The sequence below is a fragment of the Acartia tonsa genome, chromosome 9, assembly GCF_053477335.1.
Source record: "Acartia tonsa isolate MP-2025a chromosome 9, ASM5347733v1, whole genome shotgun sequence".
Taxonomy (NCBI): Eukaryota; Metazoa; Arthropoda; class Copepoda; order Calanoida; family Acartiidae; genus Acartia; species Acartia tonsa.
In genome coordinates, this window is record NC_137268.1 from 28,935,213 (window position 1) to 28,948,846 (window position 13,634).

At 32.1% G+C, this 13,634-nt stretch overlaps 1 protein-coding gene across 1 annotated transcript; it reads left to right on the plus strand.

Moving 5' to 3' along the window:
• Window positions 1–585: 585 nt before the first annotated feature.
• Window positions 586–13,305, plus strand: Vps35 (Vacuolar protein sorting 35). The gene is made up of 21 exons (XM_080172515.1): window positions 586–654; window positions 1,207–1,242; window positions 1,610–1,799; window positions 2,188–2,318; window positions 2,611–2,688; window positions 3,070–3,207; window positions 3,640–3,747; window positions 4,148–4,216; window positions 4,472–4,608; window positions 4,956–5,077; window positions 6,101–6,199; window positions 6,691–6,853; window positions 7,088–7,202; window positions 7,745–7,846; window positions 8,421–8,558; window positions 9,227–9,310; window positions 9,715–9,792; window positions 10,231–10,360; window positions 10,733–10,810; window positions 11,344–11,486; window positions 12,048–13,305. Exons 1-21 carry the CDS (start codon window positions 634–636, stop codon window positions 12,183–12,185), a joined length of 2,298 nt encoding a protein of 765 aa, XP_080028641.1. The 5' UTR covers window positions 586–633; the 3' UTR covers window positions 12,186–13,305.
• The last annotated feature ends 329 nt before the right edge of the window (window positions 13,306–13,634 follow it).

The window sequence follows — 13,634 nt, forward strand, 5'->3', positions numbered from 1 at the left end:
TTGATTAATTTTTATATTTTTATTATATTAAAATTTACATTATTTTGACAAAAATGATTAATTTAAAGAATTAAAAAAGGAAAAAATAATTATCCCTGAAAAAAAACTTTTTTGCGGCATTAGCGCTTTGTAACAGAGGTTAATACTTTTATACAAGTTTTTTTTTTTATTTCTTTTTGATTATTGCATATTAATAAAAAATAAGTTTTTTTTATATAAACCTAAAAACTTTAATAAAATATTATTAATTTAGGTTTAATCATGTTATATCTTTAATCATTAAGAATAAACAAATTATTTAAAATAAAACTTTCGTAACCCTGTTTTTAGGCTTTTAGTAAAATAATGAAAAACCTGAAATCACAAACACACACCCTCTTAATAGCAGACGGACGTTCAATTATTTCATTTTGACAGCTTCAAGTTTATTCAAAATATGAAAACAAAATGAATTATACAGCGAAAACGCCCTATTAAACAATTTATTATTATTGAAAAGAATATTTTAGAATGTAATTACCCTATTTAATTTATGTTATATTTATAATTAGTTTTAATTATGAATGTTTATTAAAGATATTTTATATTTCAGACAATAATATAAATATATTCAATTAACAAATAAAGTAAAAAATGAATATTCTCGAAGACCAGGTAAAAATACATTGATATGTAGTAAAAAGTATACTCTTAATCAATTTTTTGGTCTGTTTAGGTTTCTAATGCCATAATTATATACGTACTTAAACGAACGGCCGTGTTTAGGAAAAAAACAGATATTATTAAAGTCTTTTATGACAATTTCATTTATTAATTACTTTAAAAGTATGTCTAAAAAAAGGACTAAAGTCACACAAACAGATCCAAAGTGTAGATGTATCTCAGATTACCTCCCTCCCTTTCAATGATATTTTCGTCCACTTACCAATATATTGTCTTCTGCAATATAGCGGTGTGTTGCACATCCCCACACCCACAACATTGGTTGATTTTCAATGACCCAATTGAGAGTCGGCGCAAGGACATTGTGATAGGGAGATACAGTTATTTATACCCTTTTCTCTCACTAGTGTTTTACTCTAATGTCACACGTACACGTAATTGTATATATAACTAACACCAATCTTGTAGATGTTTGCCATCCTCATTTTTATGAAAACATTATTTTACAAATATTCACATACTGTTAATGTTTTGATTGTTAAGGAGAAACTCCTGGAAGATGCTAAGGGAAATGTCAAGGTAAACTAATTTTTAAATCATTACTAGACGCTTTTATCTTTTAGACTAAGAATTTTTCTAAATAATAGCTTAAAACCTGCCTAGAACCAATACAAACTTTTCCTATCAATCTCAATGAACGCCAACTTTATTCAAAACCAGTTGTTGCGTCTATATTTAAAGGGATTTGTAAGGGCAGAAAATTAGCCTAAAACTATACCCAGACTTATAAAAAATAGATACCCTAAAACCATCTCAGGACCTATAAGAAGCTTCAAGGTAAATGAGAACTATATTGCGGTTAGCGAAATCTTTCTACACAGACAAAAAAAATACTGTAAATAATTAGATTGAAATTCTATTGGACATGTAACTTTTATTATTTTAGGTGGAAGCCTTCCAAATGAAGAGATGTCTGGACAAGAACAAGCTAATGGATGGGTTGAAACACGCGAGTGCCATGCTTAGTGAGCTCAGAACTTCACTCCTCTCACCCAAATCTTATTATGAACTCTATATCGCCACTTGCGATGAACTGAGACATTTGGAGATTTATTTGCTTGATGAATTCCAGAAAGGTATTAAAAGATGAACTAATACCTAGTAGCATCTACTTTTTGAGCTACGGTATTGTACGTACGACTCACCTTTCACAGCAAGACTTTCTTAAAATTACCATATTTTTCTTTTATTGTTGCACCATAAGTCTCGATACAGGCCCCTTATTTACTGCATAAGAAATATTAGTCTGATTTAAGTTTTGTCAAATATTTGTTGTGTGATAATATATAGCAAGATTTTTTCTATAATACTTACAATATTATTGTTCTTTATTTTATCTTATGTTTAGCTTTGTCACTTCAGTGTTCCAGCAATTTCTATCTTTTAAAACCTTTTACTCCATAAAGAATTCTAGATCTATTTGTTCGAATTAAACATTATCCTCAAATTTTTATTTATAATCAGGAAGAAAAGTGCCAGATCTGTATGAATTGGTTCAGTATGCTGGAAACATTGTTCCCCGCCTCTACCTTCTTATCACTGTTGGAGTGGTTTACATCAAAACTAATGAATACAGTAGAAAGAACATTTTGAAGGTAAATTTTCAATTATAAAACTCAGTTTAAAGACAAAGACATGTCAATTATGTCTATTGTACTGTAAGTCAGATGTTCATAAGAGTAAACCAAAAATAATAATGTTTCTAGCCATTATAATATTTATGCGTCAATGTTTAAACATTTGCTATCAAGGTAATGATCATGTTCAATAATCTACAACTTGGAAGACAAGTACATCCAAACATTTTCTGATATTCTTTAATTATTAGATTTTCTTTTATCTACATTCATAGTTATTTATTTCTGTTTACAAGTCAACAATGTTAAGGATTTGGTAGAAATGTGCCGAGGAGTACAGCATCCTCTCAGAGGTCTCTTTCTAAGAAACTATCTCCTTCAATGCACTAGGAAACCAATTTTAAAACTGTTTTTGATTGAATCAAAAAGATTTTTGTATTAAGTTGATATTTTTGTCTTTTGTTTATGTCCTAACCAGATTGCTTTATCATTTGCTGGTTGCTGCGCCCCCTATCATATAGGGGTTCTGTATTGAAAGGGGATAGAAAATTAGCTGAAAATCATCTCAAGACTTAATTCTGAAAATGAAATAGCCTAAAACCATCACGAGACCAACATGAAGCTTACCTAAAATATAGAACCCAATCGGTTCAGTAATCATTAAAATATCTAGCTTTAGACAAAAAAGAACCTTAGGTACCTTCTACTTTATATAATACTTAGGTAGAAATTGTGAAGATTATCAATAAAAAATGGGTTTGACCTTGACAGGAACATTTTGCCAGACACTCTAGAGACTGGAGAATTCTCTGAGGGCCAGGATCCTGGAAATATTGACGACAGTATTGAGTTTATCCAGCTCAACTTTGCAGAGATGAATAAACTCTGGGTTAGGATGCAACATCAGGTAATATTAACTTTGGCGGTTTCCCTCTTATTTTGAAAAAAATTAAAATAAGGAGGCTAAGGCCTCGCTGGGATACGGCCTCCTAAAAGGGATTAATTAAAGGAGGGACGGGGGGGTCAAGTGCCCTTAAGACACTTTGAGGGAGAGCACCTTAATTATTTTGATGTTAAAAGGTACAAGTATAACAAAAATAAACTTTATTTTTGTTTATTTAACCAGATCTTTTCAAACAAAAAGATATTATAATTAATGAGAGGGGGTTGGGTTTTATTGTAACCATTTCGTAATCAATGCACAAATGGCAATAATAAGTAAACCTTGATAGGTCTTTTTCCCTAGACCGAAGAAAAAGTTTAAAAAGTAACATTTTTCCAATTGTTTTTCATTTAAAATAAATATTTAGATAGATAATTTTTTATTGGTAAATTTTAGGGCCACTCTCGTGAGCGTGAGAAGAGGGAGAAGGAAAGAATGGAGTTGAGAATTCTAGTTGGAACCAATCTTGTCAGATTATCTCAGCTTGACAGTGTCACATTGGAGGTATATTCATATTTTATAGAAGTTGCGCTACTAATATTTATTTTTTGCATGAAATCTGTGTTATACAATAGACACTAGATAGGAAAATACCGATTGATTTTAATAGAGATCTAAAAGGATTATCCAATGGCCGATAAATTGGTGTACATCCACAATGATGATACACAAAATTTCCCTTCAGTGAATTATAATTATTGGTTGTTAAGCCACCGAAAAAGAAAATGCCATTATAAAACTTTAGGGACTATTGTAAGAATAAGCCCATTGTCTCTCTATCTCTCTCTCTGGATTTTGACCATATAGTTCTTTAATCTGGAATCATTCTTACTTTTCTACAAAATTTGCATTGATAATGTATATTAGACAGTTTGAAATGTTATTTACATTATTTTTGTGTCAGGTATACAAACAAAGTGTTTTGCCAGGAATCTTGGAACAGGTTGTGTCCTGCAGAGACCCTATTGCTCAGGTTTTCATTTTATTACTTTTATTTTTATTTGTTAATTATTGTTAATTTGACTTTAGCAAAACCTGCAAGTTTATCAACTATTTGAAATTTTTAGCAATGTGTTGTGAGCAAAGAAATATTTAGTCATATTTTTTACTCTTTTTGGGAGAAATTTAAATCACTTATTCCAAAATGTAATTTCACATAAAGATTACCTACATGATTACTAGGTATATTGTTGATTTTAATATCATATGATAATTTAATGAATTTTAGGAATATTTAATGGAGTGTATAATCCAAGTATTCCCTGATGATTTCCACCTGGGATCTTTGACCAGTTTCCTGGAGGCCTGTGCTGACCTGCAACCAAGTGTCAATGTCAACAACATTATCATCTCAATGATTGACAGGTTAATTTATATTACCAGTTAACTTACTTATTATTGGGTCTTTCCGTGGCAGTGTTAGAGCGGTGTAATTCCTGCATTCTTCCTTTATGTTCTCACTCTTTGTATTATTTAGATATTAGTGTAAAACTCTAGAGGGGGAAGGAGTTAATTAACTGTTTCACTTCTCCCCATCGCAATGACCTTGTGTTGACTCTCAATTGGGTCATTGAAAATCAACCAATGGTGTCGGTAATATTAAAACATCCAAGTAGCAGAAAACAATTTGTTAGCAGACAAAAAAGGTCATTGGAAAATGGAGGGGAGGTAGTTATCTGTATTTACATCTATACTATAGATCTGTTATTTAGATTATCCCAGTTTGCGCTGAGAGGAGGTGAAGATTCCAAGGGAATTCCTGAAGAATTGAAATTGTTTGATATTTTCTCTGAAGAAATTACCAGCATTATCAAATCTAGACCTGATATGCCACCAGGAAATTATTTTTTTTAAACACATTTCTAGAATACAAGCATGATACCATATTATAAACCATGAAATATCAGAGAGAGGGAACAATGGGCTGTTTATTACACTAGTTTCCAAAGTTTTATAATAACTTTTTCTTATTCGTTGGCTCAACAATTTTGGGGACCTTAAATGGGTTTTGATTGGTTGGTTTATTAAGTTCAGTGTCCAAACGTTTCAACCAGGGTGGGGAAAAACCCAGGTTTTTTTTAAAAAGCCCAGCCCAACCCAACCCAAAAACCCAACCCAAAAACCCTTAAAAACCCAGGGTTTTAAAGGGTTTTTATAGGGGTTTTATTGGTTTTTAAAAAAAAAAAACCCTTGGTGGGTTTTTTTGGGTGGTTTTTTTTGTATGCCCACCACTTTCAACCATTAATTGTAATTTGCAAAAGAGTTAATTTTGTGTATTTGCATTGGGGATGTACATCAATTTATTGGCCATTGTCCTATTCCTTTAGGTCCCTGATGAAATCTACCTAGAGAATATGGAAAAGTACAATTAACGATTTAGTCTTTTATTATTTTTTTACTTGAGTATACTTTGATGATATTTGGGAAAAGATTTATTAACCGTGCCAATCCCATAAATAGTAAAAATCATTTTTTACAATTTAAAATGATTGGTAAAATGATAAGATAATGAACGATAAATTGATGCAAATTCCCAATGATGATACACAAAATTGTCCCAGATTATAATTAGTGGTTGAAACGTTTGGTCACTCGACTTTATGAATCAACCAATCAAAACTCAAGAAAAGTCATCAAAGTTGTTAGCAATAGCCAACGACTCAGAAAACTTGATTATAAAAACTTTGGGGACTAGTGTAATAAAAACAGCCCAATGTCCCCTTCCTCCCTGGATAAAATGTAGTTTAATTGCTATTAGATATTTATTAGACTTTATTTTTGAAGGAAAAAAACTTTAACGAATGTAAAAATTACCTTCCATTTGAAAATACTTATTAAATAAATAAATGGTTGTTAACAGAGGACATTGTATCATTGGAAGTTGCATTGATCAACCTTGCCCACAGCTGTTATTCTGACAGAGTTGATCTTATAGACAAAGTTCTACATAACACCAAGGAAAAGCTTCTTGAAGATTATTATTTTTAAGTTTTTTTTATGTCAAGCAGAATGAAAACAATTTTATTTACCTGATTTGTTATAAACTAGTGGTCTGAACCATGGCGGAAAGCATAAAATACATTGATTGGATTGCTTATGGAACCCTTTACTTGTGGTGATATTTTTATGTGATGGGGGGGGGGGGGGAGTGGGATAATAATCCCTTTGGCCCCATGTATGTCCTTGGAAAGTATATTTTTTTGGTAAGAAAAATTATTCCCTTTATTAAAACTAGTACTTATTTTTTAAAGATTCTCTATTATCCCCCATCAAAGAAAACGTTTAATAACATTGCGATAATGTTTATTTTTTGTACAAACAACGAAATAATGAAGACTTTTTCAGTATAAAGTAACAAACTCGTCATAAAAGCAATAATTTTATATCTTTAGAATATATTTTTAAGATTAATCCTAACTATAAATCTTACCAAAAAGCTTTATTACCAGGACCTATTTGAGAACGCAGATATCAGCGTGATAGAGCATAGGACCCCTGTAGGCAGGGAGCTGGAAAAACTTCTCAAAATCCCAATTGACAGCTACAATGATGTTCTAATTGTATTGAATTTAGAGCATTTTATACCCCTACTCAACTTCTTTGATTACAGGTTAGATAATTTTTTTGCAGCAAAGCATTTATAAACTGACGTATGTCAGTCCGTCCTACAGTCTCTCTAAGACTACAAAACTAACTCAAAAATTCACATACAAACAAGCTTGCATATGCATAACAAATACGTCAGATTTTGTTATTAGTTGGCCATGTTATTAACTAAGATTAGCTGTACTACTTCACTGTGCTTCACTACTGATAAATATTGACATGCTTGTTTTGTTTTCAGTGGAAGGAGAGAGATGTCGAGTTATCTAGTAAACAATGTGATAGAGAACTATACCTGTATACCTACCAGTGAGAGAGTTGATACCATACTTACTATTATATCTACTCTAGTCCAGGTAAGTGTGAATACTATTATAATATCTAGTAAACAATATGATAGAGAACTATACCTGTATACCTACCAGTGAGAGAGTTGATACCATACTTACTATTATATCTACTCTAGTCCAGGTAAGTGTGAATACTATTATAATATCTAGTAAACAATGTGATAGAGAACTATACCTGTATACCTACCAGTGAGAGAGTTGATACCATACTTACTATTATATCTACTCTAGTCCAGGTAATTGTTCTTTTTATTTTTTGTGGGTAATCCTATCAATATTAGATTAGGGATTTTGTGTTCATAGATGAAAGGATAAGTAGCTCTATTTTTAATTTTCACATACTGTAAAAGACATGTAGGTAATCATTTTGATGAAGGTTTCAAAATTTTCTCTTATTTCTTATGCCCTTTTTTTGGCTACTGAACATTGCTTCATTAACTTTGTCCGTGTCTTTGTGCTTCGCTACTTATGGATGTTGCCTTCCGTGTTTTTTTTTAATTGTGAAAATTATTATTCCGAAATTGTTAACTACTTTTTCACTGTTTCAGGACCAGAAGGATGGACCCGCAGCTGAAAAGATAAGATCTGAAGATTTAGAAGAATTTACAGAAGAACAATCCCTGATGGCAAGACTAGTTCATCAATTCCAGGTCCGTTTCTTTATAGCACTACAGACAGACTGACGGACAATGTGAGGTATAGAGTACTCACTGAGATCCTCATTTTTAAGTCGAATCATAACTCAAAAAGTCATCTAGCTACCTACCTATTATTCTATAATAGCTGCTGCCGAATTATTCAATGTTTTCCAAAATTATTCAAATGACTAAAGTAGAGCATTATCTACAGACTGACCGGATAAGGCAATTGTATACTATATATAGATTATCATGATTTGTATAGAGAATAAGCACAAATATTATCAGCAAAAATAGACTTGGAAATACTCGAAATCTTACCTAATGGACATAAAACTACCAAATATTATTTTAATCGATATATTATTGAATGTTGCATCAGGTTTTCATTTACTCTGATAAAGTGATGCTCGCAGCTGGCTAAAGTAACTATCTCCCCATCCACCCCCTTTACATTATTTCCTCCACATATACTGGATGAAAGAACTAACCAATAAATAAGGTTTATATTAGCAAGCCAAATTGAAGATAAATTTTCCCCCCTGTCAATTCATCCACGTATGTTCTATATCCATTATTATCATAGGCTGGAGATTTGGACGAGCAGTATCTGATGTTGAGTGTTGCCAGGAAACATTTTAGCGCTGGAGGACCTCTCAGAATACCTTACACACTTCCACCACTTATTTTTAACGCTTTCAAACTTGCTAAAGAGTTTAAAAAGGTAGGCAGCAATTCCTGTACTTAAATGATAACACTAATCAACAATTTGAAGTAAATCTCGTAATATTATTAAAAGAAAAGAGGCGTTATCCTCTTAGAAATTTTTTTTTCAATTTTTAAAAATCTGAGTCCCCCTCCCTCCCTCCCCCCCCCCCCCCCCCCAACAGAGAAAAACTATTTTAGGTTAGGTTAGAGGCTAGGGAGCCGAGCGCTGCGGCTAGGCAGGCAAGGGGGCCGAGCGCTGCGGCTAGGCAGGCTAGGGAGCCGAGCGCTGCGGCCAGAGTATATAATTGAGTTCTGTGGGGGGGGGGGGGGGGTACTCAAATTTTTCAAAATTGAAAAAAAAAATTATAGGAGGATATTACCATTTTTACGTTAACCCTTTTTGCTACAGGAATTTTCTGCAAAGTTTGAAAACCATGCAGGGATAATCAGTTACAGACGGACGCGGGATGCTGCCACTTTTACCACTAGCAAAAATACAGCCACTGTGTTTTGACAAAAATTGAGGGTTTTTGTCAATTTTATTTTAGCTGTATTTTAAGGAATATTTTTATATCCACTGTTAAAATTACACCTTTACTACTATCATAAACACAGTTTTACGGACGCACGGACATATATAGTTCCGTAATGTAAGGAAATCTTGCCTCCAAAATATTATTTTAGGTAAAAGACACAGATGACAATTGGAATTCTAAAATTGAAAAGATCTTTAAATACTGCCATACTACAATCAGTGCGTTGGTTAAGGTAAACTTTATTTAAATTTTTGTAGTTTTGTTTATAAAATCAATTTTTCTATTATGATACGGATTAGGGATCTCAAAGGATATGATGAGGGGACGATAAATTTATGAAGCTCCCACTAATGATGCTAAATGAAATTACCAATATCGCAGACTAAAATTATTGGTTGAAAAGTTTGAAACCTATTAATCAAAATTCAGTTTAAGGACCAAAAATTTTAATTCCATTTTAATTTACAGTTCAATGCCCCTCTCAACATGGATTGGGATATAATATCCGAATAGAATATGCGGTCACCATGTTTTCCTGCTAGTCAAAGTGTATTTTTTTATCTTTTGATCCAATTGCATAGTCGAAAAGAATTATTTATATTGGCTAGCAAAAGGTTGAAACAATATAATGTTTAGGCTGAATTGGCAGAGTTACCATTGAGATTATATCTACAAGCTGCCCTCACATGTGATCAAGTTAAATATGAATCGCAGGTTCGTAACCCATCCAATTTGAATATTTGAAAAAAGTTAGAATTTTATGGTAATTTATCTGCTTTTATTCGTACATATTTTTAATCACGTCCATGTCTCCGCTCTCTTCCCCCTTCCCTTTTTTTTGATTTTGAGAAAAAAACTAATTTTCTAACCCTGAGGAGCCCTATCCCTTCCTATTGGTTACTTCCCCTGCAGGGTTCTAGTAAACATATCATAGAGAGACAAACGGACAAAGTTGATTAATGTTAAATATCAGTGGTGGGAAAAAGAGAGGGGGAGGGGGATTAAAAGGGTAAACCATAAACTAACGTACAAAGTAATTTACACTGGAAGCTGAAATGGGTATATTCACCAAAAATGAGCAGTCTATCCTACAAGTAGCCTAGAAAATCACTTTTTCACTCTTTGCTACTAAATAAAATAACTTCTTTTTAGGAAACCATGGCGTATGAGTTCATGTCCCAAGCATTTTCCCTGTACGAGGATGAAATCTCTGACTCAAGAGCCCAGCTGGCAGCCATCACACTGATCATTGCAACTTTCCAACAGATGAAATGCTTCTCAGGTTTTCATATAAAATACAAATGAAATAGTTTTTACACTCAAAATAGGCATGTGACTTACGAAACCTCGGATCATAAGCAAAAAGACAATGTACGATAAATTGGTGTACATTCCCAGTTCTGATAAACAAATCCTATTTTCTGTAGATTCAAATCTATTTTTTGTACCAACTAATAAAAAAGCTTTCAAACTAGCAAATGAGAGAAGATGTTTAATAAAACTTTATGGACTATTATGTATAATATAATTTATAGTAAAATGTTCCCTCTCTCTAAATGAACTAAACAAAACAAAAGCAGCATATTAAGAGAATTCGATTAGTTGTTGGCTTTGAATCAAGTTTTACTTGTATTGTATGGATTATAATTCACAGAAGAGAACCATGACCCATTGCGAACACAGTGTGCCTTGGCTGCAGCTAAATTACTCAAGAAACCTGACCAGTGTCAAGGTAGATAGATATATAGTTATACTAGATAGATAGATAGATAGTTATACTAGAAAGATAGATAATTACACTAGATAAATAGATAATTACACTAGATAGATAGATAGTTACACTAGATAGATAGATAGTTACACTAGATAGATAGATAGTTATACTAAATATATAGAAAGTTATACTAAATATATAGATAGTTATTCTAGATAGATAGATAGTTGTACTAGATAGATAGATATTTGTACTAGATAGATAGATATTTGTACTAGATAGATAGATATTTGTACTAGATAGATAGATATTTGTACTAGATAGATAGATATTTGTACTAGATAGATAGATAGTTTTACTAGATAGATAGATAATTATACTAGATAGATGGAGACACAGTGTGTCCTGGCTACAACTAGATAGATAAATAGTTATACTAGATAGATAGATAGATAGATATTATTTTCGGGGAAGGTATCTCCATCCGGCCCTTATGACAGAATAAACTCTGATTCTTTTATTTTTGTTTTTAAATGTACACTTTATTCTAGGTGTACTGACAGTATCCCATCTATTCTGGTCGGGGTACACCTCAGCTAATCCAGATAAGCCTATCCGGGATGGTAAAAAGGTTCTGGACTGTTTGAAAAAGGCGCTGAAGATTGCCAACCAGTGCATGGATACTACTGTACAGGTAAGCACTTTTCAGTATCGCTTCGAAACCGATTACCATCCGCTAGATGAAAACCGGTTCTCAGCCATACTGAAAAATTATGTAAAGCATCGTATTATATCCAGTTTTCAACGAATATAAAAATGTACAATTATAAGGTTAAAACCAATTTTTGGTAGGTATTATCCTATTAGAAATACTTTTTTCAATTTTTAAAATTTTTATACCACCCCCCAACATGACATAACAACTCCAAATTATTTACAAATTAAGGTTGTGTAAATTGGTGATTATTAAAAGATTAGATATTTCTTATTATCTAAAGAACCTGCTACATTTCTAATTTCTTTTCCCAAACTTTTTACAGCTTTTGTCATAATGAAATAAATAAATAGGATCATAGAAAGAAAACGAAGTAGCGGGTTTCGTAGCTTTTGATAGTTTGTTAATGTTTGTCCTGGAGGGTTTAGTAAATTGGCCCCGCAGGGGCTAGGAATAGGAGAAAAGCTACTTCGAAAAAAATTCGATGTAACCCGCTACTTTGTTTTCTTTCAATGATCCTAAAAATATTTGTATGTTCAGGTGCAGCTATTCAACCAGATCTTGAACAGTTATGTCCTGTTTTACGAGGATGGAAATGATCTCATCACCATTGACATGATCAATGAGCTTGTCAACAGGAAAATATACTGTACATTATATCCTAATATATTAAAGTAACAGTTTGTCTGTATGTTTGTTGTGTTTACCGCTGAACCGATATAGGTCTCCTATACCGTGAATCTTTTTAGAGGTTCAGAGTATATTTATAATTATTTTTATGGACCTTTACACTAATAAAAGAAATACCTAGAGGCTAGCCCCAAATAAAATATACCCCCATTTTTTTTTCTTTCAATTTCAAACTAAAATTTACAGATGAGGGTTGCATTCAACCTCCTTTTTTCCCACAGTGAAATTTTATGGTTAAACCCCATGGATTGCCCCATGGATTGCAAAACAATTTTCACTATCGCTTTAAAACTGATTAATATCCGATGGATTAGAATTATGTATATCATCGTATTATATTCAGTTTTCTACGAATATAAAAATGTACAATCATAAGATTAAATCCAGTTTTTAGCTTGTTCCTCCGGGCATCTCAGGGCTGAAGGAACTGGTTTTAATCTTTGTACATTTTATATCTGTGGAAAGCTGTTTATAATAAGATGCTACAAATACTTAACTATTCCTAATTTTGGTATATAATGGACATTTTGAAAGCAGGGTTGGAACTGATCTGGCTGGGCTGGAGGGAGGCATGGAGGTGGCACAGATCACTGGACTATTTGACAGGACAGTCGAGCATATCAAGCTGAAGAAGGCAGAGGCACCTAGTGGCGTTTATGCCAAGTTCTCTATTGAATAAATGATCTAATTGTCTCTAGAAGGAAAGACACTAAACCAAAAAGAAGTAGAAGCTTTCCTAAATTCCTGAATGTTAAATTTTCTACTTTTAATTCTTTCTCCTAGTGGTTTAAAGATTTAATTGAAGAGGCCTGAAAAAATGCTAGTATTGGTGAACTACAGGGATTGGACAATAGGCTAAAAGAAAATATCCCTTCGAATTCCTTTAGTAATAGTATATTTTAGTTTACCAAATAATTTCTCACACCAGACATTGTTATTTCTTTCATTGTCTTATCCCTGTTACCTAAGTATTGTTAAATATAATTGTTAAAGATATTGCATTAGAATATTTATATCTACTGGTGATTTTATTTATATTTTAATATTTATACAATTATGTAATACTTTGTGATTTTAATATAGTATTTAATAAACAATTAATACTAAATTTCTCTTTGTATTTTTGATAAATTATTAATCTAATTGATAGACAGTTATCTTTTGTGATATTTATGGATGATAAATTACAATTTGGTTATTTTTTGTGTTTTGTATTATTTCTTGTTTAATTAAAATCCCAGAGAGATAGGGGACAATTGGATGTTTATTACAATAGTCCACAAAGTTTTATAGCAAAATTTTCTTATTCGTTGGCTTTACAACTTTGTGGACAAATATTAATTGGTTGGTTCATTATTTTTAGTGTCCAAACGTTTCAACCACTAACTGTAATATACATTAGGGGTTATTTTATGTAACATCATTGGGGATGTTAAT

Bases quoted from the DNA above. Each gene is read 5' to 3' on its own strand.
- Vps35 (XM_080172515.1), top strand. From the start codon at position 634: ATGAATATTCTCGAAGACCAG. The intron at 1,800-2,187 runs GTATTAAAAGAT...ATTTATAATCAG, and splicing joins GCTTGATGAATTCCAGAAAG to GAAGAAAAGTGCCAGATCTG. The intron at 6,200-6,690 runs AGGAAAAGCTTC...AGCTTTATTACC, and splicing joins CAAAGTTCTACATAACACCA to AGGACCTATTTGAGAACGCA.